The 27,597-nt window shown below is 39.8% G+C and overlaps 1 protein-coding gene across 1 annotated transcript in view; it reads right to left on the reverse strand.

Annotated features, from left to right (window-relative positions):
• Positions 1 to 27,597, reverse strand: part of PCSK2 (proprotein convertase subtilisin/kexin type 2) — a 326,924-nt gene that overhangs the window by 77,451 nt on the left and 221,876 nt on the right. Inside the window, exon 6 of the mRNA XM_043985748.1 lies at positions 12,215 to 12,291. Within this exon, the coding sequence (XP_043841683.1) occupies positions 12,215 to 12,291 (77 nt within the window). The remainder of the gene's footprint in view (positions 1 to 12,214; positions 12,292 to 27,597) is intronic.

Raw genomic sequence — 27,597 nt, forward strand, 5'->3', positions numbered from 1 at the left:
CTGAATAACAACATAGGGGAGGTGGAGGTGAAAGGAGGGACTTTAAAAATAGCCAACCCTGTGCTTTAAGGTCTCTTGCTGTCTCTTATTCCATTCTAGAATTCACGTGGGAGTATTCTTTGTGTACACTTTGGTATATTTGTGACTGGGACTCCTAGGGGTGTGGGCATGATTCCAGGAGAAGATGCAGGGACCTGATCACATGGATATGTCTAGGCTTACCTAGAACCATGGGCTGAGGTCTTAATAGTAGAGGAGTTTGGAAGAATAGGTAAGTATGGGCTAGGCAGGTAAGCGAAGGTTTTATGGAGGAGGTGGGATGTGAGGTGGTTACTGCTTGCGCCTTACATTCAATTCCTCAGCATTTGCCAGTTGGGCAGCAGGGGTCTCTGATTTTGCAGATTGTTCAGGATCCACCCCAAATGGGTCTTTATTCCTTACCTTTTTAAAGTAGTTACAGACCTATTGATCAAGATCTCCACTAACCTACTTACTGTATGTTAACCTAGAATTCCTGTTCAGCAAAAGGTGCTTAAGAGACCACACTGTTTGTACCAGTTTGTGCCAACTTAGCAGCACAATTGTCCCTTACATCAAAAGTCATCAGAGTTAAGACCAATAATGGAGCTTTGGTTACACACAATATTGTGTTATCATTTTGAAGTCAGAGGCTGTGAAAAGAGCTTCTTCAATAGCTCCTCAAACTACTAGCAGGGCTTCCACAGCATCTGTTTTATGGTATGTGACTTTCTGAAGGTGCTCTGGATAGGAGCCACACCATTAAATCAAATGCTATTCAGTTTTGGTTTAGCTTCAAGATGGGCATGGTCTGCTAAATCTCTTCCTCTAACTTCATTGCTCCAGCATAAGGAAAAGAAAGTTTTCAGCTCGACTCATTTAACTCCACCTTATTCTTTCTTCCTGTAAGTCATCCTAATGTGGGGGATGGGGCAGAGGAAACAAGTTCCTTGAAAAATTGACACAAGTCACTTCCTTTTCCAGTTTTATTTCTGTCCTTATTTTCCCTACTATTATTCAGCATACTTTAAAAAAATTTCTTGCAGCGACAGTGGACAGATAATCTAGTTTGACACCAACCATGTTAGAATGTACAGGCAAATGTTTTTGAAAAATTAGCATTTTGGTGAGTTAGGCACAATTTTCCCTCCTATAATATTTTGGTCTTTAGCATGATATTTCTATCTTTAACCTCCAATTCTGGTGGAGGAAAAGATTAAATAGCTAATCTTGATGGTGACAGCTTTGGATTCTGGCCATGATGTAAACATATGAAAAGCAACCCACACCATCATATTTATGTTCCCAACTATTTTAGGCATACTTGGGGGCTCAACATCTATTAAGCAATTCATGCATCAATACATTTGCTCTTGATGTTATGCCATATGTTTCTTTATCTTTAAAAATAGCTATCACTGGTTAAGCAACACACCATTACCTTTCATATCATGTACAAATATGGGATAATGGGAAAACACGGCATATGGGAAAGAGTATCATTATAGAATGATACAATTTTTCTAATTTTTCACCATAACATGAAATTCATTACTAAATCCAACTATCTTTTTATGGCCAGGGGAAGAATATAAAGAATATAGGTATGCATAATTATGTAGAAAAAGAGAATGCTTTCTATAAAGTTTCCAAAATGGCTCAGATTGGTAAACTAAATCGAATGGGTTTTACTTCAACGTGATCTGTTATCCATCTAAGGATGGATAAGAGTTATAGTTTTTGGTCTAATACAGGATTATGTCATAGTCTCATTATTCACATCAAAAGAAGGTAGGTGAACCTGTTTTTAAAGGACTCTAAATTTAATTGAATATTGAGATATTTCAGAATTAGTCTATAAGGAAAAGTATGGAGAGGTTTCATCTGTCTTTAAGCCTTTGTGCATCACAGAAGTGATACATTGATATGAAAACTTAGAGATGTAAATTGTCTTTGAGGTTTTCCTGTTCCTAACTAAGGGCTATTCAAAATCAAACATGATGCAATGAAAAAAAATGTTTAATGGACACAAAGTTTTCTTATTTGGAAATGCACCTATTATAATAAATCAAACTAGCTCACAACACAAAGATCCTATTGTCTTTTAATCAGTTTTCTATATAGAAAATGGCTTCTTAGTGAATTTACTACAGTTTCTTGATAGTGGGCACCACACCTAGTTTAAGGCTCTCTGCTTAATATGCAGAATGCTATTCATCCATGGTGCTCAATAAATATTTGTTGATGATACTGATGACATTTCAGTAATGTTGGCCAGCTTTCCCTTGTCAAAGGAGCGCTTGCTATGCAAGAGGGATTTTATAGACAACACAGTAATAGGATACAGATCTGCAACGCACAGGTCAACAACATTGACTGGAAGCTGAACAAAACCTAATGAATATTGGCAAAAATGTGGGTTGGAAATTCAGGGAACACTAGGCAGCTTCAAGATCATCAGGGGCTGAATGTGCTTAATGTCAAAGAATTTCTGAGAAGGCCAAGAGTAGCAAACCTATCAATCAACTAACCCATATTTATTTAGAGCCATATGTGTTTGAGATCATCCCTGAAGTGCTATCCAGCTTTGTGTCATAGGGGACAAGGGCAACTTAGGGTTCTCAAAGACTTTGTTAGCAAAGCAAAAGTTCTGGGAAGTCATAGAATCAGAGGAGTTGAAAGGGGATTCAATGACTACCTCATTCGATCCATACTGGAAAAACAACACTTATTTTAATACCCTTGACAAGGGGTCATCCAGACTTAGCTTGAAGACTTTCTAATGAAGGAAATCCCACAGGTTCAAATCTTGTCTCAGATACCTACTGGTTATGTGATCCTGGGCAAGTCACTTAATCTCCTTCAGCTTCATTTTGCTCATTTGCAAAATGGGGCAATAATAATACATATCTCATAGAAGTGATGAAAGGGTTAAATGACATATGTTACTTTACAAAACTTAAAGCATGATCTAGATGCTAGTTATTATTATTGTTGTGGTTGTTGTTACTTCCCCAGGGTGATCTACATTTTGGATAGTCCTATTAATAGTAAGTTTTTCCTTAAATCAATCTTAAATTTATCTCTTTTCAACTTCCACCCATAGCTCCAAGTTCTGCTCTCTGGGACAAACAAGACAAGTATAATCTTTCATATGATAACCTTTCAAGTACTAAAATACTGTCTTCATACACCCTCCCCTTATTTCCAGCACCCTTTCCCAATGTTGGAAGAGAAGTCCTGACAAACTGGAAAGGTTATGACTATGAACCTAGTGATGAACCACATGTCTGTTGTCTAAGAACTAGCCTAGCTCTCTTTAGATTGGATCAGCCCCAATTTGTCCACAGGAATATTTTTGGCCATAGCAAGCCTTGAAGGCTGTTTATTAAGTTATAAAGGGGTAGCAAACTGTATTGGTGCACAGGTTCACTATACTACTCACTGGCTTAACATTTTCTTGTCGTTCCCTATTGCTTTGAGGGTAAAATGCAAACTTCTTTGCTTGATGTTTAAAACCCTTCCCAGTCTAGCTCCATTCTATCTTTTCCAGACATTTAGTATTGCTTCACTTTCTCCATCCTACATCTTAGCCAAACTGGGTTAGGTGCTGTTTCTTGAACCCATCATTCCAGTTACTACCTGTTTGCCTTTGCACAAATCCTTCTCTATACCTAAACTTCACTCCCCCTTTTAAACTGCTGCTTCTTAGAGTCTTTGGCATCCATCAAAGCTCAGTGGAGGTGCAGCCTTCTACATAAAGACTGTGCAGATGCATGTAGTTGGTAGTGCTTTCTCCTAAAACTATCCTGCATGGACCTTACTTATTTACCTGTATCCTTCAAAGGAAGATAAACTCTTTGAGGGGTGGGACTTTAACAATTATTGTCTTTTTGTCCCTAACACCTAGCACAATGCCTTGGACATGACAGGCATTTAGTAAATGTTGAGTTGAATGAAATTGAATTGTTGGAGGGAATATGCACATTGATGTAATGTCATAAATGTTCAAGATGCAATGCTGGGTTCACAGAAAATCATTCAGCTTTTCCTTTCATAGTCTTTGTCTTTACTCTTAAATATGTATGTGTTAATTTTGGCATCTATTAATTTTCCCATGGAAACCTAGGTAATAATTTCACTGTCTCTTGTTGTTCATCCATCTTCTCTGATTGCAGCAACCAGTTATGTAGCTCCTTCCCTAAAGTTTCTGACTGCATTTAGAACAAAGTTCAATAGTACAGCAGCTGGGTATGATTATCAAGGGGCTCACTTGTACAATAAAGTTGTTTCATTCCCAAAACAACTATATCACAAGATCAAATCTCATACAGACAATGACATCAAAATCTACCCATACCTTAAAACCCCCTTGACTTATGGCTAAAGTTTACACCTTCCTAAAAGTTAAGAAGAGTGCTCAGCTTGGCATTTCAAACACAGGCTTATTAAGGAAGAGTGTACTTGAAGGAAAACATGTTTGCTGATGGTGGCTGACATTAAGGGGTCTTCCTATATGTTAAAATGTTGAGGGAATGTGGATGAATCTTCAGCCACTGAACAGGGTTTGTCACCAAAAGGGTCAATCAATACTTGCTTTGATTATCTTTCCTCTAATGGTCCATTTTATGATATCTTTTGCAAATGGAAAACATCCCTCAGTATTGAAAACTGTCTGCCACATCCAGGGATTACTCCCAGGTCTCCAAACTCTTAGTAGTTAACGTGCCTTACCCTATATTGGCAGCAGGCAGTCTAGTTGTGATTGTCAATAGCAACAGGACTGCCATCAGCATCAATCAGCTTTATATTGATGATTCAACTAGGGCTGAAATTAGCATGTCTCGAGTTTCTTGTACAATTAACGGAAATCTGTTATCAGAAATTTAGTGCCAACACCAAGAACAGGAAAATTAACAGTTTTTTTTGGTTTGTTTTACTCCAGGACCTGTACATGATGTGACCATTGACATGGTTTTATTCTTAGAGAATGCACTGTGTTTGAGTCTCCCACGAGTACAAGAGAACTGCAGTCCCTGGATCCAGAGGGAAGAAGGGACCTCCTACATAAAGGTGTTCCAATTGTGGCCTAGAGTGATTCCTTGAGTCTTGAATGCCCGCTTCTATCCTTTTCACCTATCAAATCTTCCCTGTTCTTCAAATTTGTCAAGACTTAGCACAGTGTCTGGCATATAGTGTGCACTTAATAAATGCTTATTGTATTGAAATATCACTTTCTCTATGAAGTCTCCCCTAACTAATAATTTTAATAATGTCAATAATAGTTAGCACTGATATTCTCTTTTAAAGTTTGCAGAGTGCAATACACACATTATCTCATTTGAGTCTCACAACAACCCTGGGGATTAGGTGCTATTATTATCCCCATTTTACTGGTAAGGAAACTGAGGCAGAAAAGGTTAAGTGACTTGCCCAGTCACATAGCTAGTAAGTACCAGAGACAAGATTGGAACTTGTATTCTTATTCCATTCTGCCAAAGGGTTGATAGAGGTGAACTCCTATATCACTTAGTAACACAATTTAACACTCAATCACATACGTACTCTGTGATTTAGCACTTAAATATATTATTATATTATTCCATTGTTCTCTAATTGGTTCATGGGTAATAATTATGTTTTAGAATCACAGAATGTTAAATTTCAAAAGGACCTAGCAATCAGCTAGTCTAATCCTTTCATTTCATGAGGAAGAGAAGCTGCAAAGAAGCCCAGGGCTTTGCAAAGGGTCACACAGTAGGCATGTGGGAGAACCAGGACTAAATATCAAGAGAGTATCTCTCGACTCACAAGTTGGTGTTCTTTCTGCTGTACCACAAATGCCTCCTTGACTATCAATTCTTCCAAGGTAGAGGCTGTATTTCCTGAAATGTCTAGAATTGTGCTGAGCATGTATGAAGTACTCAACAAATATATTTTGATTCATTGTTCTTTATTCCTTTGCAAGAGAATGGCTGACTTAGGACTTAGCCTTCAGTGTGATGGCCAACATAGATGGCCTCCTGAAAATCCCTAAGAAGTATGCAGAGAAGCTATATAGAAAGGAGCTCAGGGAAAATATTCAGTGGGTGGTAAGAGACTGCAGGTGAAGGAGGGACATGTTCCCCCTTCCCTTGCCCTGGGACAACTCCAAGAGCGATTCCCTCTCTAGGTTTCTGAGACACTGGTGTTGGGACTAGATATGGAGGAACTGGAGAGCATTGAATTAACTCTCCACACTCTCATGACACCAGCCAGGATGTTGTGGGTGAAGAAATTATGGAGTAGATTGGGGTTTGAGTCAACTTTGCCCCTACATGCATTGATCTGGGACATGGCTGTGGGTCCTTTGGGTATGGAGGATACAATGCTAGATCTAAGACTCTGGCAGGGGTCCCTAGGGACCCTAGAGAACTTCTTTGCTTTAAACCTCCCTTTTGGAAGCTTTTGCTGGCTTTTATTTTCTTGTGAACTGCTTTTTAACCTTCTTGGGAACTGCTTTTACTTCAGGGTATGTAGATATGTTTTTATTAAAAGGATGGTTTATTTGACCCTTCAGGCTCTGAGTGATCTACTGGACCCAGATATGGAACATGGGACCTAATGAATCAAACCAATAAAGATGTGTGTTAGTTTTAGGGCGAGATTCTTTAATATTTTTTAAAATCAATGATGGCATTAAAAGTATTCTCATTACACTGCAGAGTAACAGATTCGTGCTTTATTTCTTAAATTAGAATAGAATAAATACATTTAAAAAAAGAATCCTCAGAAGCCATTTAGCCCAACCTTTACACAAATAGGAATTTCTGTCTTGTTCTCCTTGACTTGAGGACCTCTATTGAGGAGGAACTCATGACATTTTAAGGCATGCCATTCCACTTTTTGATACATCTAATTGTTAGGAATTTTTCCCTCACACAGATGCCTTTATTTATATTAAACATCCCAAATCTTCCTCTTTCTGACTTTTAATCATTGCTCCTGTTTTTGCCTTCTGAAACAAGCATAATAAGTCAAATCCTTCTTCTGTGTCATAGCCCATCAAATACTTGAGGAATATAAATATCGCATTCCTCCAAGTCTTCCCTAGGTCAAACATCTCCAGTTACTTCAACCTTACGACTTGGTCTCCAGGCCCTTAACAATTTTGAACTTTGTTGTTCTGAGATACTCTATCTTATCAATGTCCTTTGTGAAATGAGGTTTTCAGAACTAAACACAATATTCCAGGTATGGTCTGACCAGTACAGGGTACAGTAGGACTCTCAACTTCCACATTCTGGGCATTATACTGATTGTGATGCAGCCTTAGATTATGTTAACTATTTTGGCTCCAATGTCACACCACTCGCTCATATTCAGCTTGTGGGTCACTGAGACCCCAGAAATGTTTTCCCTCCAAAATAAACTGTTCTCTAGTTATACCTTTTCCATTTTGTATTGATGGTTTTTTTTTTCTGAACACAAGTGAAAGACTGCATTGATTCCTATCTAATTTAATTTTACCAAATTTGGCCCACATTACTACACTGTTAAGATATTTTCAGATTTGTGCTGTCCTCCACTGTGCAAGCTATCCTTCCCAATTTTGTTTTAGCTGCAAATTAGATAAGCAAGCCAATTCTACTTTTATCTAAGTCACTGATAAAAAAAGATTGGTGGACAATGACTTGGGAGGAATTGCTTACATCTGGGAATGCAGGAATACAATTTAGAATCGAATGAACAGATAAATATTATAGTGAAGCTGGTATAACTTTCAAAAGTGGTGTGATTAAAACAGAGTGAAACTTTGCATGTTGGTGGTAAGGTATAGGACTATTGTCTGTCTTATGAGATCATAGGTGTAAAATCAATGTGAAAAATTAAAAGTGCTCAATATTAAATATTTATTTAATATTTAATAGATGTAATATTTGCTGTATCATACAAGTATGTAGTTTTTATCTAGGAGTAAGATAATACAATTCTCTTCACATTCAAACTCAAGCCATGTTATGATGGGGATAAATGGCATAAAATACGGACAAAAGTGACATGAAGATTAAAAAAAAGACATAGGAATTACTAGAAACAAATACTTCTGAAAAAGATGCATGGGCTAGAATGGACCACAAGTTGAATGAATCTGAGGTCTAACATTTTACAAAATTTATTTATAAATGAGGATGTATTCATGGGAATCTGACAAACTGGAATTAGGAGAGAGGTTTTCTTCCTGTTATCCTTATTCCTTTAATATATCCTTCCAAATGAGTGTTGCCTGTGTCCAACCCTAGGAAGTATGGCTTACATTTTATAAAATAACTCTGTCCAGTGCTATGTGTGATAATCACTTAAGAGTTATTGATGATGATGAATCATTATATTAACATTAGTCCTAGCCCAGTGGCCCAGAGCCTGGGACAGCATCTTGAACAGAGCAGGCACTTAGATTCTTTTTTTTTTTTTTGCGGGGCAGTGGGGGTTAAGTGACTTGCCCAAGGTCACACAGCTAGTAAGTGTCAAGTGTCTGAGGCCGGATTTGAACTCAGGAACTCCTGAATCCAGGGCCGGTGCTTTATCCACTGCGCCACCTAGCCGCCCCCACTTAGATTCTTTCTTAAACTGAATTTGTCTCTCTTTACCTTTTCTGCCTTCTTAACATTTTAATTCACTGTTTGATCTAGTCTTGTTGGCCAACTTCCTGTTCCTTGCACATGACGCTCCATCTCTTATTTCTATCTCCTTGCGCTGACTGTCTTCTATGCCTGGAATGCTCTTCCTCTTCACCTTCCATCTCTGAGGATGCCTAGTTTCCTTTAAGAATCAGCTCAAATTCTACCTTCCAGAGGAGGTCATTTTGGGTCTCCTCTCCCCTCCTCCCCACCAGCTGCTGATGCTTATCCTTTCTGAGGTTGCCTTCTCTCTAGTCTGTATGTATCTTGTATGTAACTCTGCATCTACATGTTGTTTCCTGAATTAGAATTTAAGTTCTTTGAGAGTAAGAGTTATTTTTGCCTTTCCCTGAATCCCCAGCATTTAGCACAGTGCCTGACACATAATAAGCATTTAATACGTGCTTGTTGACTGACTGAATATGTAGATTTGGGAGTCATCTGCACAGGGATAATACCCATAATGAACACATGGGGGCTGATGAGAAATGGATCCTTATTGAAGCTTTGATCTTCAATTAAACTCAAACTTTGAGTTAATTTTATCCTTTTGAGGATATTAAACTTAAAATGCAAATTTCTACTTTGATTTTCTTGATTTTTTTTTAGAGCACTATTTGAATATGTTCTCTCAGAAAGATTTAGTTGAATGGGTTTTGGATGGGGGATTGGGGAAGATGGATGAGGCAGAATTTCTACTTTTTTTGAGAATCCCAATTGACAAACAAATCTTTTGGGGAAATATATATTAATGTGCTGCACTGGTGGACATTCTTTTTTTGTACAGAGCTCCTTGGGATGGTATCTTTGTCCAACTTCTGTTTGGATCAATGCCTGGCTTTGTAATGTAGTGGGGTCATAATGATACTGGATGGTCAGTGCAGTTGTAGCCTGGAGCAGGGCTATTTCATGGTCAAACCAACCCACTTTCTTTTTGACCTTATTTTCTACTCCACTCTCCAACTTTAAGTATTATCTACTACCTTCAATGGGCAACTAGGTGGCACAGTGGATAGAGCACAGGGCCTGGAGTCAAAATCAGCCTTAGACACTTAGTAGCTTTGTAACCCTGGGCAAGTCACTTAATCTATTCCTTTTTGTCTCAGTTTCCTCATCTGTAAAATGAGCTAGAGAAGGAAATGGCAAACCATTTCAGTATCTCTTGGAAGAAAACCCTAATGGAGTCACCAAGAGTAGGATGCTACTGAAAAACAAACAAACAATGACTAAACCACCTTCAAAGCTGCAGGCTTGGAATTTAATTACAGAAGACAATAGCTGAAAAAATTTTTTTTAATTTAAAAAGCTTTTAAAGCATTTTTGCATTCCCTATCTCATTCAAGCCTCACAACAAATAATACATATGTTCTTATCTTTAATTTAGAGATGAGAAAACAGAAATTTAGAGTAGTGACATGACTTGCTCAAGGCCATGTGATGGCATTAGTGGCAGGACTGAGATGTGAAGATGGGTCCTCTATATGGATGGTATACTGTATACTGATGATAGATGAAAGGTATTATAGGAAAATAGAAACTCTGAAGTCCTAGAATATTTGAGTTGGGTGGGACAGATGCATAAATTTCCTCTAAAGTATCTCCTACAAATAATTAGTCGATGTCTACTTGGATATCTCCAGTGATAGGGAACTCACTATCTTATAAAATATTCATTTATATTAAAATACCTGATAATTATACTTTAAAAAAGTTAATTTATTCTTGAATGGTTGTAAGATTATCCCAAAGAGGCTAAAAGCATTAGTTTCTAATTTCTAATTCAGGGAAGTACTAGAGAATGCTCACAAATTGCTATGTCTTGTGGCTGAGCAAGACATACGTATTTTTGTATTTTTCTCACGTGAAACCTCTGAAACAAGATATCCATGTGAAGAAGAAAAAAATCTTTCAAAGTGGTATCTGTGTTCATTCAACAACTGTCCCAACTGCAACTTCTGGTCACACCCGCCCATGTGGTCAATAGATATGGCGGCATCATTGTGCCAACTGTTAGGTACTTCTAGGTCTCCATCACTCATAGGCAGGCTGTATAAAGATGCAATTATTTGAAAAAAGACAAGTCATTTAAAAAACTATATCTGGTGTTCAAAACACGTGGCCATTGTCCCAATGTCTGTCTCCATGGGTAGTATAAAACACAATGCAATATAGTTTTGGGAAGTAGTCTCTCTAGTCCTAAATAAGCATCCATTAAGTGCCTATTATCTGTTATCCACTGAGTTGGGCACTGGGAATAAAAAAAATAAGAGTTTATATTTTGGGGGGATAGGGAGGAATATAACATGTAAACAGATAACTATAGGGATTGGACATGTGATTTCATTGATATAGGGACCTTCCAGGTAACGCAATTCACTCACTCTTTGAATGAATGTCAACACCTTCTCTGCAACTTTCAATCTTAGAGTTATCTAGAATATTTTGAGGTCGGAAATGTTTTACATGATTGCACATACATAACTTATATTGGATTGCTTATCATCTCAGGGAGGTGAAAGGGAGGGAAGGATAGAATTTGGAACTCAAAACTTAAAAAAAGCTAAAAATTGTTTTAACAGGTAATTGGGGAAAAATAAAATATTATATAAAAATAGAATATTGTGAGGTTAAGAGACTTGCCCAGGGTGATACAGTCAGTATCTATTAGAGTACTCCAACCCAGGTCTTCCTGTTTTTGAGGCCAGCTCTCTATTTACTCTATCAATTTGCCTCTGAGATAGATATATACATACTAATTTGAGAAGGAATTAGAAAACACTAACAATTGGGGCATGGGGCAGGGTGAGGGATGGTCCAGAAAGGCTTCCCATAGCAGGTGGCACAAGAGCTGAGCCTTGAAGGGAGCTAGGGAATTCTAAGATACAGAGATGAGGAAGGAGGACCTTCTAAGTATGGAGAACAGCCAGTATCTTGGAGAGATACTGTAACAAGGAACAATAAGTAGGATCATGGGTCTATAGCTTGGAGAGAGCTCAGGGACCATGCAGTTCTGCCCCCCTCCCATTTTACAGATGAGGAAACTGAGGCCCAGAGTGATAAAGTACTTGTCTAAAGTCACATGGAGATAAAGAGATAGGATTTGAACCCAGATTCTTTGACCCCAGAGCCAGTGTTTCCTTGCTCTACCCTAGCCCTGTTGTGTTTTTTCCTGTATCTTACTAGGAGACTGCAGTCATTTAGAATCTTCTCACAGAGGGTAGAAGGGGATTTCCTAGAGTTTCTACCTCCCCAGACATTTTCTTTCACCTTCAATTGCCCAAAGTTACCCATAATTCCCATGTCATAACTCAATAGACCGAAATGATGGTTAGCTATTCTTTAAAGATCTGCAGTCTTAAAATCAATTTGATGGCTACAACCCCCAATCTCCCAATGATGTAGAGGGCCACTGCTGTTCAGAAAGAAAGTACACAACTCAGATAAGGATGGAGGGACACTTGGTCAGTATCAGCTAAGCCTTCTCATCTCCTGAGAACCTAAGGTGGAGGAAGGGGAGCCAACAGTGCCCAGTTTACCTGTTAAACCAGTCATCTGTGTAGCGAGGGTAAGGATAAGGGTCATTGCTGCTGAAGTCATAGCTCGCTTCCGCATTCTGAAAAACACAAGGGATCTCGCTGGGTCAATAGGAAAACAGGAAACAGAAGATGCTACAAGGAGTGGGCTTTTCACATTAACAAATCCCTTCTGCATTGTGCTCAGTGACAGCCCTGAGCACGATGGTAAAGGAAGGAGGTAAAGGTTGTCCTCCGGGTCCCCTTCCTCCCATTTCTGCCCATATTTCCCCTGCCCTGAATAGGCTCCTAGGTGTTGGACAGCAGTTTTACAAGTCAGAAAACTGGACACTTCATGGGGGTGAAGTGACCTGACCAGGGTCACAGAGGTAGCTAGTGTCAGAGCAAGGGTATGAAACCAAGTTCTGACACCAGCTCTGGCATCCTTTCCACTATGCCAACCCATACCATCCTACCTGAGACACAGCAAGCTGCCCTAGACTTTTGAGGTGGTAGTAAATTCATGTGAGATGTCTTGTTCCCCTTTGGGAGTACTCACATATAAAAAGAAGAATAGGCAGTGTTTAATACAATGGATGATTCACTAATGGAATTCCGACCTAAGGCTAGTGAGGTCCCTACCAGAGAGGTCCCGTGGAGAAGGCTTGTTCGTTCCTTTCCTGTTTTTGCTGACACTCAGCACAAGTTATTTAGAACCTGACAACATATAGCATTATCACAGAACTGTGAGCTAACTTAGATACCTAAAGGACCCAGGACAGAAGACTGGGAAGAATCTCTGTCCCTCCTCCTTTCTCATTTCACTGCATGGAAATTCACCCGGGATGGAAGGATTCTCGGAAGTCATTTATTTCATACATGACCAAGAACTCTTTGTGTCAAAAGCATGCACGTACACACACACACACACACACACACACACACACACACACACACAGCCTTCTAGCTCTCAGCTTCTGTGAAATGGTCCAGCTACAGGGGAAAGGAGGTGGAGCTAGCTATCTCTTTCCCTGTGAAACATCATTGACTTGTGAAGTAAATATTCCTGATGATTTTAACTCTTTGGTATGCAATTTCAAAAGCACTCAAACACCAGGAACACAGCAGTTTCCAGAAGACTTTGAGTGCTGGACAGAGTCATCACTCAGGGGTGTATTCAGGGAAATGTTTAACAACGCCTCTCAGGGGGAAAAAAAGGTATGTATTTAAGCTTTTGGTAGATTCACTTTTAAGCTGAGTCTACATTATTAACATTATCTCCATCACTTTCTTAAGGTCTGTACAATCAACAAAACAATAACCTAACCCTGATTTGTAGCATTTGCTGATTTCTGCTCCCATTTTTCCCACTTAAGAGCATGAGCTGTCTTCAATACATGACTGGCTGACTGTAGAGTATTGAGAATCTGGACACCTTTGTTTGATGTTGTTTTGTCTCTGGCTCAAAAACTCTCAATGCCTAAGTTTCTTTATGAGTAAAAGCAAGATGAAAATATCAGTCTGACTGACCTTTTGGGGATGGTGTGGGGATCAAATATGGGAATGGAGATGATGGGACTTTCAACATTTATAGACTCATAAATTTCATGTCCTGCAAAGTATCCTGGAGGGCATCTCATATTTTTTGCTCCTTCATTTTATAGGTGAGGGAATGGAAGCCCAGAGAGATTAAATGGTTTGTCCACAGCCACACAGTAAAATGGAATAAAATGAGCTAGTTTAGTAGCAGAGCTGTCCCTTGAATCCAAGTTAGTGCTCTTTCTTATACTACATAAATGGAAGATGACAAAAAAGCAATGGATAGAGTGCTGGAGTCAGGAAGATCTGAGAGTTCAAATCCAGCCTCAGATACTTCCTAGCTGTTCAACCCTGGGCAAGTCACTTAACCTCTGTTTGCCTCAGTTTCCTCCTCTGGAAAATGGGGATTATAATATTACCTATTGTGATGATCAAATATGATAATCATAAAGCACTTAAAACAGTGCCTATATGTTAGTTAGTACTACTACTACTACTACTACTACTACTACTACTACTACTACTACTACTACTACTACTACTACTACTACTACTACTACTACTGTACTCTCTATCCTATGGCCCCAGCTATAGACTCTTTCTTCTCAGAACTTACAATTTAAGTTATAGGGCCAAGCCAAAGGTGTCCTCATCCCTCTCCTGGGTGCTGACTCATCTACACAGGACTGTCTTTACTTTGCCCTTACAGTAATTCTATTCCTCTTCATCCCACCCCCTTTTCAACTTCATTTTATGTGTTGTCTTTCTCCATTAGAATATAAGCTTCTTGTGGGCAGGAGCTGTCTTTCTTTTTTTGTTTTGTTTTGTTTTTTTTGTTTTTGGGGTGGGAGGGCAGGGCAATGAGGGTTAAGTGACTTGCCCAGGGTCACACAGTTAGTAAGTGTCAAGTGTCTGAGCTCACATTTGAACTCAGGTCCTCCTGAATCCAAGGCCAGTGCTTTATCCACTGTGCCACCTAGCTGCCCCCATGGGGCTGTCTTTCTGCCTCTATTTGTATTTAACCCAAGTGCTTAGCACAGTGATTGGCACATAGTAAGAGCTTAATTAATGTTTGTTGATTAATTGACTGATTCCTATGAGATACTGTGTATACCCTGAGAACTAAATACAAAATACATATTAAGAGGCATGAGCTTTCTTGAGAGACAGGGGGAACACTAGCAATTGGGGAAACAGGATTAGCCTCATGTAACCACCAGCCATGTGACCCTGGGCAAGTCACTCAACCCAGTTTGCCTCAATTTCCTCATCTGTAAAATGAGCTGGAGAAGGAAATATCAAACCACTCCAGTATCTCCCAACTGGGGTCATGAAGAGTTAGACATGACTGAGAATGACTGAATATATACATATACACTGCAAGAGAGCATTGCAGGATGGGGTGGGGGTAGGGTTACTCTTTGCAAAGGAATGAAAATGTGAGCTGGAATGCCATAATTGAGGCACCATAAGCAGGTCAGTTTGATGGAGCTATAATAGAGAGTACTTTAAATGCCAGACAGAGAGTTTGTATTTTATTCTATATGAAAGGGAAACAAAATGGTCACATCTGAGCTTTAGTAATATCAGTTTGGAAGCTGTGTGGAAGATGGATTGGAAAGAGAAGAGACTGGTTGTGGGAGATCACTTAGATCACTCTTACAATAGTTCCAGTGAGAGGTGATGAGGGCCTGAATAAGAGTGGTGCTTATGTGCTAGTAAATGTTTAACAAATGACTCTCTGAAGATGCAAGTCCCATTTTAAAATTTAATTTGCAAGATTAACATTTTCTTCATCACTTTTTAAAGTCCAGAAGTTGATAAAACAATATATCAAGCTTGGATTTATAGTGTTTGCCTTTTTTCAAGGTATAAATGCTCACAATGAAAACATTAACAATCAGTTTTTGGCCAACTATGATATTGTAGGGTGGGGGACAGAGTGAGAGGGAAGAATTAAATATGATTGATGCTGCCAACCTTAGGGACTGGAAGATTGGTGATTGATTGAACAGAAATAGGGAGTTTAAGAATGGTAATGGGTTAAGAGTTCAAACTCCTTAAATCTTATCCTGTAATGCCACCAGATACTTAGGATGACACAGTGGATAGAACATTGGACTTGGAGTCAGGAAGACTTGAGTTCAAATCCTGCCTTGGATACTTTGCTAGCTGTGTGACCTTAGTTGTATTTCTTGACCTCTCTCAGTCTCAATCTTCTTATCTGATAAAGGGGAATTAATAATAGCAACTCCTACACAGGGTTGTTTTGAGGATGAGTTAATTTCACAAACCTTAAACTGATATATAAATGCTAGCATTCTCTCCTGACTTCACCTATGGGTCATCAAAACGTGAACAAAATTGCCTGGAAATCAGATCAGACCTTTCACATGCGCATATTCAAAACCAAGTACCATATCTATCACCAAGTTAGCAAAGATATCACCATTGACTCTGGTGAGTTTCGAAGATCTGGATGCTTAGCAGCATGAATCAGACCATTTTTTCCAAGCTCATTGGTGTGAATTAATGACAAGATTTTCAGTGATGTACCCTACTGCTTCCTTGGAAGCAAGTGGAGTTTCTTTACTTTGGTCTGGGCATGTGATTTCATTAATGCAAGATGTTCCTTATAAGGAAATTCCCTCTCCCAATACAGATTGGCTACTGGACTGTAGTTTCCAGGCCTAGAGGGCTTCCTGGGCTCCTGAGAGGATAAGTGACTTACCCAGAATCACACAGCCACCATGTGTCAGAGGTAAGATCCAAACAGAGGTCACCTGGACTCTCAGACCAGTTTTCTAGCCATTCTATTATGCTGCCTCTCAAGTAAGCTGATAGACACAAATACTTGATGTGGGGTCAATTTTCTGATGCCCTTCCCCTACCCCCCACCACCAATCTTATGAGGTTGCTACGAAGTTCAAATGAGATGCTGCACATTAAGCATCTGGTAGATATTAGGCCACTATATAAAAGGCAGTATTGATGCTTTGGATAGGGCATTGAACTGAAAGTCAGGAAGACCTCAGCTCAAATCAGGTTTTAGTTATTTTGCTAGGTGTGTGACCTTGGGTAAGTCACTTAACCTCTGTTTCCTCAGCTGTAAAATGAGGACAACAATAATAGCCCTTTTCTCCAAGGGTTGCTGGGAGGATGAAATGAGATAATATTTGAAAGGTGCTTGGCAAACCTCAAAGCACTATATAAATGCTAATATTATTTATTTTTCTATTAGAAACCTCTCACCCTAGAGCTTGAGCACTATTTGCCCAGAGCTTCTGCATTCCTTTCCCTAGTACAAAATCTCTCAGTGCAGATTCTCCAGGAAAATATGTGGAGTTCCCACATATAATGAGTGTTTTTCTATTTAACCCTGAGAAGTTTATGGGAATTATGGCACTCTGTTACTAAACTCATCTTATAGTTCTAGTAAGATGCAGGGCTTTGAGACTCCCCCTCCCCCTCCTCCAGATTCCTCTTGCTGTTCCATATTTGGCAATTTCACGGAAGTTATTAACTGACATCCCCAAACATCCCTTTTTGTTGTAGGACAAAGAGCTGCTCTACAAGTAGAGAAGTGGGATTGTCTGCTAATGAAATACTAATTTATTCAATAAAGCAAGTTTTCTTGGAGGGGTGACAGAACTGAAACCTCTCTGGAGTGGCCCTAGTTCATCTTGGGTTGACCTTGGTAGGTCTTGGAGATACTGAGAACATTTCAGTTTTGGCTTTTGAGTTGCCATGCTCCAGCCTAGAGTGGGCACCGGTGACAGTTGCATAGCCCATCCCTCCCTGTAGAGGAAGATGAACATGTAAAAAACCCAAAACCCATCATGGAGTGTCTTGAGCCATAGTCTTATGGTGCCTCTGAGCCTGGATGTGGTGTGAGCTGTCCAGTTATTTCAGCCTTCTTCCCAATTAGGCATGTAGAATTTTAAAATTAGAATGGACCTTAAAAACCATCTAGGGGGCAGCTAGGTGGCACAGTGAATAAAGCACTGGCCCTGGATTCAGGAGGACCTGAGTTCAAATCTAGATTTAGGCACTTGACAGACACTACCTGTGTGACCCTGGGCAAATCACTTAACCCTCATTGCCCTGCCCCCTGCCCCAAAACACACAACAAAACCAAAAACATCTAGTTTAGCACTCCTATTTTAAAGAAGAGGAAACTGAGGTCCTCGCAGAAATGAAGTGACTTGACCAGGGTTGCATGTTCCAGAGGTGGGACTCTGAATACTGATTACCATGGGTAAATTGATTGAGTGACAATATCCAGTGAGCCAAAAGCAAAGCTCTAATTAAGATTTTTTTTTTCCCTTTAAGGGCAGGCATCCTAAACTGTGCTGGGAGAGAGTTATGAGAAGTGGAGTAAAGGTGGTATGGAGCAGGAGACAGATATGACCCCAGGACACCAGCACAAAGCCATTTCTTAGAAGGCTGCCTCATAGGAGAGGGAAGGAAGAGGGAATAGGGTGCAGTTGGAAGGAGCTAACCTCAGCCTGCCATCTGGTAGTTTCCTATTTTAACTATCTTGCTAACAAGGTGGGAAGTTGTTTCTCTGTTGTTGATAAAGTACACATACTTATTGCTAATTCCTTGGTTCAAAACTCTGATTGCCTTGCCTGAGTTAGAGCTCTGTCCAAACCCATCATTTACCCAAGGAATCTGGGTCATGATTTCTTTCCACAGCTGCCAAAATGATTTTCCTAAACTGCAGATCTGATCATATCGGCCCTACTCTAGAAACTCCAGTAGCTGCCTAGTATTTCTAGCATTAAACATAGAGTTCTTTGGCACTTAAAGGTCCTTACCACCCCCTCCTTGCTGCCTTTCCTGTCTTCTTACATTTCGCTCAGTTGTTCACATACTAGTTTCAGCCATATTAGCCTAATTGTTGATTCATGACTTGGCACTGGCTATTCTTTATCTTTGGAATATACTCCCCCTTCTCCCTCTGCCTTGGAATCTTTGGTTCTCTTCAAGACTTAACTCAAACACTACCTAATTCATAAAGCCTTTCCTTCCTTCCCTCCTTCCTTCCTTCCTTCCTTCCTTCCTTCCTTCCTTCTTCCCTCCCTCCCTCTCTCCCTCCCTCCCTCTCTCTCTCCTTCCTTCCTTCCTTCCTTCCTTCCTTCCTTCCTTCCTTCCTTCCTTCCTTCCTTCCTTCCTTCCTTCCTTCCTTCCTTCCTTCCTTCCTTCCTTCCTTCCTTCCTTCCTTCCTTCTTTTCTTCCCTCCCTCCCTCCCTCCCTCCCTCCCTCCCTCCCTCTTTCCTTCTATGCCCCTAGTTTGGGGACAAATGCTTTTTTTTGGGGTTTAAAAATTTTTTTTGGTTACATTTTAAGTTCCAAAACATCTCCCTTCCCCTCTCCCTATCCCACATTAGAGAAATTTCACATACATTTCACATAAACAAACACACACACACATTTTAAGTTCCAAACTGTCTCCTTTATTCTTCCCCCTTCCCACACTAGAGAAGGATATCATCTGACACACGCAGGTATATGTATGTGTGTAGATATAGAATGTGTACACACATGTGCATATACACATACATGTACACTTTTATAAATATGCACATGCACACATATATGCACACACACATACCATATACACATGCATACATATATGTACATACACACATATATACATGCATACAGACACATATCACCCCCCATTTCAATCCTGCAGCTGGGTAGGACACCTCCTTCCCGAACTACTTTATATTTATTTTGTATACATTCTATACATAAGCATTTGTGTACATGTGCTGTCCTCTATTAGAATGTAAACGTCTTGAGGGCCAGAGCTCTTTCACTTTTCTTAGCACAGTGCCTCATTCACAGTAAATAAGGGCTATAATAAATGCTAGTTGGTTGATTGATGATGAATACCAAAAGGCTAGTAATGGCTCAGCAGGGAAGAACAATGAGCACAGTTTCACTGGGACTCTGTACTTATTCGGTGTAAGCTAATTATGTTTGTTTTAACACAGGGGTCTTGACATTATTAAAGCCCTTGTTGCCCAAGGGTAAATCATACTGGGTTTGCACTTGAGTATTTTTAAATTTGAGGAAAAGACAGCATCCCAAACAAATGAATTTTTTGGCTAATTTAGGGTTAACTGGAAAACCCTTTTCAACCTTAGTTGAATATGCATTAGTCCCCTTTTCTGCCCAAGTTCTGTACATATCCGGAGCATAATTTAATCTCTCCTTGATTCAGGATCTTGCAGTTCCTGAGGGTAATCATTAGAAGCATGAATTATCACTGTAGCGTGATGGAGAATTACCAGTGTACCATGAGGAGATGAATCTCCACTGACCCTAGGAGAGCCCTTGTGAGTTGCTTTGGGGAGTAAATCCCTGATGTCAGCTTATTTTCTCATAAGAGTGGGTTATGGGGAAAAAAGAGAGCATTTAAGGGTACTGCCTAGTTGAGATCTACATCTTTTGAGGCAGAGTCAGAGGTCAAGACAAGATTAGACTCTGGATGGAAGATCGTAACTCACAGCTAAAGGCCAGGCAGTTGGAAAATGCTCCAGAGAAGGAAGGGTTTGTCTGTATCTTGCACTAAGCTAAGGAAAAGCCAAGGGATAGAAACATTGTGTAAAAATATGAATTGCTACGTTTAAGAAGGAGTATTTGAATAATTCAAGACTTGTTTCTTAAAGTGCCTATTCTATATACCTACTAGGTGGCTTAGGGGATAGAGTGCTGAACCTAGAGTGAGGAAGTTCAAATTTAACCTCAGATACCTACTAGCTATATGACCTTGGGCAAGTCACTTAACCTCTATCTACCTCAGCAAAATTGGGATAATAATAGCACCCACCTCCCACGGTTGTAGTGAAGATAAAATTACAAACATTAAAGTCTTATATAAAAGCTAGCTATTATTATTACTTTGGATTTCCTCCCTCCTTTCCTCTCTCCCTTCCTCCTTCTTTTCTCCCTCCCTCCCTTCCTTCTTTCCTTCCTTCTTGTATATGGCATTGTCTTCATTATTAGAATGTGAGCTCCTTGCCAGCAAGAAAGGTTTCATTCATTGTGTTTATACCCACAGTGCCCAGCATAGTACCCAGTGCAATTGATAAGACCCAATGTTAAATGCTAGGGATACAAAAGACCAAACCAGAACAATTCTTTCTTTTAAAGAGCTTACATTCTACTGGGGGTGGGGGTGTTGGTAGTGGTTACAATGTGTATAAGTATAAAGGAGGTAATTACAGGAGACAGAGAACCCTAAAACTTAGAGGAGAAAGGAGGAAAGGTTGCTACAGGAGGTGGCACCTGAACTAAGCCTTAAGCCTTTTGCTAGGTTCTATACAAAGTGGAGGTGAAGAAAAAGTCCATCTCATGAGGGAGAGGAGGAAGAGGAGAAGGCAGAGACATGGAGATATAGACAGAGGCAGAGGGACAGAGACAGAAAGACAGACAGGGAGACAGAGACAGACAGAGAAACAGAGAGAGACAGAGACAGATATAGCGACACAAAGAGACAGACAGAGACAGACAGAGAGACAGAGAGAAACAAAGACAGAGACAGAGACAGAAAGTTGACTGAGTTTGGTGAAGAACAAGTGGGCCACTTTAGCATGATCAAAACCACAAAACCCACAAAAGGGACTTTAGTGACTGCTGTCTCTAGCCTCACCATGGAAACTGGAGATTAGATTTGAATTCTTAAAACACTGTAGCTATCATATATAATGTTTTCCTTTTAAGGAAGAGAGGTATATTATACATCTGGGGGGTTAAAATAGGGTGAATCATCAGCTTTGGCATTATATCCTGGCCTGTCAGTGGGCACCAAAAGTAAATCTGTCTTGCTGGTTTTCTGTTTACCCCATAGGGCTTGTCCAGGGCAAAAGGTGGTACCTTTCTACTACCCCTTCGTCTGTTCCTGTCCACTCTCTTAGTCCCCTGACATCTAAGACACCATAAAGCAGCTAGCTGGCATAGTGGATAGAATGGTGGTTTTGGAGTCAGGTAGATTTGAATTTAAATCTGTCCCCCTGCCCCCAAATCCCAATTAGCTTTGTAACTCTGGGCAAGTAATTTACTCTCACAGCCTCAGTTTCCTCATCTGTAAAATTCAGATAATAGCACTTCCTGCATAGGATTATTGTCATGCTTAAATAAGATTACATATGTAAAGCATTTTGCAAACCTGGAAATTCTATATAAATTCTAATTATTATCATTGTTGTTGTTGTTATTGTCACTATTGTTATTGCCGTGGTTTTGTGTGCTGGCTAGCTCTTCCTGGACAGCTCCCACTTGTATTCCTTTTCTTCTAAGTTAGTCATCACTACTGGAAAGTAATCTGATAAACTGACCCCATCAAGATATTAGTTAACTAATTAATAAGCACTTTTCACTTTTTTTCCTGTGCTAGGTAATTATCCTTCTGCCTAGTATGTACAAGTGTCCCCTATGATTCAGTTCTGGGCCTTCTTCTCTCTCCCTTCTTGAAATCATCAGCTCCCATGGATTCAATTATCATCCAATGCAGATGATTCCTGAATCTACATAACCAGCCTTTATTTCCTGAATTCCAGTCTTAATTACTAACTGTGGGTTGGTCAGTTCCAGTGGATATCCCATAATCATCTCAAACCCATCATGTCCAAAATGGAACCCATTTTCATCAAAACTGATTTCTCTTCCAAACTTCCCTATTTCTGATAAGAGTATCCCCATCCTTATAGTCACCTTGGTTTGCAACATTTGAAGGCATCCTTTATTTTCCCTCTTTCTCAACTTCCATATTCAACCAGTTGTCAAGCCTTATTACTTTCTGCCTACTCATACAACTGCTACTCTAGTTTAAGACCCCCTAATCTTTCACCTGGACTTATTCCTCCCCTGCCCCCATACACAACTGCTACTGCCTCTCTTCCAAATTACTTTGTCTTTTTATTGTTTATATGTATGCATAAATGTTGTTTACCCCAATAGAATGTAAGCTTCCTGAGGGCAGAGACTATTCAGTTTTTGTTTTTGTATATCCAGCTTCTAGTAGAGTTCCTGCTACATAGTGGGAACTTCATAAATGCTTATTGATTGATTGATTGCCTGATTACTACAGTAGAAAGCTTTTGAGGCAGGGTCTGGCAACAGACCACACACCAGAATTGGCTTCATTACATAACATTCACACCTAGTGTAAAATATTGTTCCTACTTTCACAGAACTTATAGTCTAATTGGGGAGGAAAGTATATAGAAGTTAAAAGGTCAGAGAAAAATGTCAGTAACAGTTCACGACAACTTGATGTAGATGCCAAAAGGTAGTCCCTGATGAATTATGAAGACAATAGGAAATGCCTTCTGCCTTCCCCCCTCCTGTTCCTTCTTTCTGCTTTCCCTGAAGAGACTTAGTTGAATTTCCCATGCAGCAATGGCAGAATAGTCCTGCTGAAGCACCTTAGTGTGTGTGAGTTCATGAAAGCCAAATGAGAGTCCCCAGACGAATCTTCAACCAGCAACCATATTGCCACAGAACAAAACTCGATTGTAAGGTGACTGAGCAGCTAAAAGATCTCAGCACATTATAGCTTCAAGAATTTTGCTATTGATCCTGCTCATATCAAACATTGTCATGGCTGAATGTTTTCAACTGTGTCTGTTTGGGTTTTTCTGAAATAATTCTTCCACCAGCACTTCTTTAACTATAATGTTCAGTTTACTTTCAACTGGAAGCCACATTAAAGAGATCTATGTATATATTAAGCCTAGCTATAAAACTTAATGAAATTTAACATCTCTCAAGTACTGAGGAAAAAAATACAATAAACTCAACCTTCCAGTTTTGGTTGCATTGCCAGAAAATTTTGCAATTTTTTCTTGTTAGCTGTGTAGCACATATAGTCTATGGAGATACTCTTCCAATCCCCTACTCACATTGGCAGACTGAGTCCCCCAAAGAGCTGCCACTTCTCCTCTCACGGTTCGAGAGGAGTGATGTCAAACCAAAGTGGAAACGGGCTTCTAAACCACATTGACAATTTAAAAATAATATTATCCATATTTTATTATATTTTTATTTAAAACTATTTCCCCATTACAGTTTTATTTTGGTGAGGCAATTGGGGTTAAGTGACTTGCCCAAGGTCACACAGCTAGTAAGTGTCAAGTGTCTGAGGCCGGATTTGAACTCAGGTCCTCCTGACTCCAGGGCCAGTGCTCTATCCACTGTGCCACCTAGCTGCCCTCCCCATTACATTTTTTTTTTGGTGGAGCAATGGGGGTTAAGTGATTTGCCCAGGGTCACACAGCTAGTAAGTGTCAAGTGTCTGAGGCTGGATTTGAACTCAGGTACTCCTCAATCCAGGGCCAGCACTTTAACCACTGTGCCATCTAGCTCCCCCCTCCCCATTACATTTTAATCTGGTTCTACCCTGGCTTGGTAATGTTTTGGGCTGCATGTGGCCTACAGGCCATATATTTGACACCTCTGTCCTAGAGAACCTTGAAGAGCTGGGGGGTAGAGGATGGGGAGGAATCTTTCTGATGAATTCCTACCAATATGCTTCCCCATTGATTATCAGTTGATATCAATTAGTTATCCAGATTCAAATAGCTTTTAGTATTTACTAAGGGCATTTAAAAAGAACAGTTTATGTAAAACATTCCCCCAAGAGCCTGTGATATACTTTCCTGCCAGGATATATATCCAGGGTCCAGGGGAAAGTGGACTCAAGCTTAGAGGGCACCAGTAGCAAGGGGCTAACACAACTTCTGATGGCTGGAAGTCCTTTCCCCCTCACTACCAATCCAAAGCTCCCCAGTTTTATCTTCCCCTTGGGAGGAAATTCAATTTTATTAGTCACTGACATTTTAGTGTGAAGCAGTTTAATACGCCCAGAGGAAATCAATGCCATGGTAGCAACTATGCATGGGTCAGAGGATTTAAAGCTGGAAGGGACCTTCGAAGTCATCTAATCCAAACTCCTCATTTTGTTGATGAAGAAAAAAGGTTTAGAGAAGAAAAGCCCTTTTGCATGGCCATGTAAGTAATCTGTAACAAACAGGTAGGACTCAAACTCAGTTCTTTGGACTCCCATGGCTTTCCTACGATGTGCTGCTGTCCTAGTCTCTCCTGGCCTTTTTCAATAGCCTTGGAATTGGATTCCTATTTTCTAGTCTCTCCCTTTTCTAATCGATTATCTACCCAGATGCCAAGATAATCTTTCTAAAGCCCGCACTTTTCTCCTCAAGAAGTTTCAATGGCTTCCTATTACCTGTTTGGTAAAAATAGAGCTTCCCCAGCATTTAAAACCCTTCACTATTTGGCTCTTCCTTTTCAGGTTTACTACATATTACTTCCTTTCACACAGTCTGTGTTCCAGCCAAATTGGCCCACTTGTTATTCTCCATACTGAGTATCCTATATCTCACCTCTGTACCTTTGCAAAGGCTGTCTCTCCAACCTGGAATGAACTCCCTTCTCACCTTTGCCTAGGAGAATTCCAAGCTTGTTTCAGGACTCAGCTTATGTGCCATTTCCCACAAGAAATACTTCTAAATCATCTTATCTTAATAGTGTTTATCTTTCCTCTTCAAATGATTATGTATATGTATATGTATATGTATATGTATATGTATATGTATATGTATATGTATATGTATATGTATATGTATATGTATATGTATATGTATATGTATATGTATATGGGGTAGTATAAATCTGGCCTCAGATACTAGCTGTGTGACCCTGGGTAAGTCACTTAACCCTGTTTGCCTTAGTTTCCTCATCTATAAAATGAGGTGGAGAAGGAAATGGCAAACCATTCTAATATCTCTGTCAAGAAAATCCTTGAGGTCATGAAGAGTTGGACACAACTGAAATGACTGAACAACAATAAAAGTACTCAATGAGGGTAGCTAAGTGGAACAGTGGATAGAGTGCTGGGCCTGGAGTCAGAAAGACCTGAGCTGAAATCTAGCCTCAGGCATTTACTAGCTGTGTGACCCTGGGCAAGTTGCTTAATCTGGTTTGCCTCAGTTTCCTAATCTGTAAAATGAGCTGGAGAAGAGAATGGCAAACCACTTCAGTATCTTTGCCAAGTAAACCCCAAATGGGGTCATGAAGAGTCAGACACAACTGAAGAACAGCAAGAACAACAGCATTTTTTACTTGTTGAATGCCTTCAGGTGGATGTAAGCTTTTTGGGGGCAAGGAATGTTTTAAAATTTTGGTCTTTATATCCTTATCTTCCAGTATAATGCTTTGCATATAGTAGAGATATTAATGCTTGTTGGATTGGATTGGACCCCATATTGCCTAAAGTCCCTCTACAGATTGGACACTGGAGATGATAACATTGCCTACCTATGTTCTAATCCAGAGTTTCCAAAAGAGTTAATGCTTAAAAAACACTTTGGATTTCTCAGAAGAAAGGGATTATATTAGTATAAAACATTATTACCATGCACAACATCTTTGAATTCTCTCTGTTTGGATGAGAAGGTATTCTGCATGAAGGATGAGATGGAGGTCAGTCTGAAGAATTTCCTGCTGTTGAGTAACTAATGATGAATCTATGGGGTTGATTTGTTTTCTGACTCCTGCTGCTCAGGAAGAAAAACTTCTTTCATTGCTACCAAGAAAGCCCTCAAATTAGAAACAACCTAAATGCTGACTTCATAGCAGTGGTGAAAAGAGGGCAAATCGTATAAACATGAGGAACTTATAGTGAAAAGACCAGAAATTTGGAGCCCAGTACGTTTAGTTTGTGTCTTCCCTTTTGTTATATAATTTTAGGGGTTCTCAGGAAAACATGGTGGTACCCAGGTATCTTTTCTACTGCCTGCCATAGTTTCTAAATTCCATGGAGATTCATTGAGTCACAGAGGCTTTTGAACCTTTGAGAGTACACCATTAAAATTCAAGTAATGCACGGGAGGGATAACAGCCTTGTTATCATCCAAAACAGCCATCTTGGTCTTTGAGACAGCAAGGCTTTGTGAAAATGAAGGCAGGATGGGCACCTGCAAGTTAATCAGGGAGGGCACGAAAAAGGGCATGAAAAAGGGAAGAAGCCACAGTGCTAACTTCACTATTTTGCCACTATTCTGCCTTCTTGGTTGGGAGAGTCAATTTGCCTGAGTTACAGAGAAAATAGTCTATTTCCATCCTCACATCAACCACAAGAATTGGACAATATCTGAAACAAAGTATCTTTGATATCCAGCAGTCCCCCAAACACACATGGACTGGAGCTTATAGGGGTTGAAGGTAGGAGAATGAGTGCATTTTAAAAGCACTGGTATTGGCTGATATTCCTAATTCTACCTCTACTCACCATTTGTAAGCTTTTTGAAGGCAAGAACTATTTTAAATCTGTCTTTGTACTATCATCTCCTAGTCCAGGTGTGGTATCCATATGGTAGAGACATTAAATGATTGTTGGATTGGATTGGACTTCATGTTGCATAACGTCCCCCTACAAATTGGAAACTGGAGGTGACAAGATTGTCCAGCTTTATTCTAATCCACTTCAGTTTCATTCTCAATTCCTTTCTTGCTGTTATCCCATATATCCGATTATTCACCAAACGTCACCATTTCTACCTTCTCAACATCTCTCACATCCATTCCCTTATCTCCATTCACACAGACAACACCCTAGTTACAGGCCTCATCAGCTGGCTCACTGGGCTATTTCAGTAGTCTTCTAATTGGCCTCCCTGCCTCTGATCTTTACCTCTCCAATTCATCCTTCATACAGCTATGAAATTCAGTTTCCAGATAAAATACAAACCCATTTATTTGGTATTTAAAGCCATTTATAAACTGGTTCTGATTGACTTTTCCACCCTTATTGCAAATTATGAACACTGTGGCTCAGT

Source organism: Dromiciops gliroides, chromosome 2 (assembly GCF_019393635.1).
Source record: "Dromiciops gliroides isolate mDroGli1 chromosome 2, mDroGli1.pri, whole genome shotgun sequence".
NCBI classification, from domain to species: Eukaryota; Metazoa; Chordata; class Mammalia; order Microbiotheria; family Microbiotheriidae; genus Dromiciops; species Dromiciops gliroides.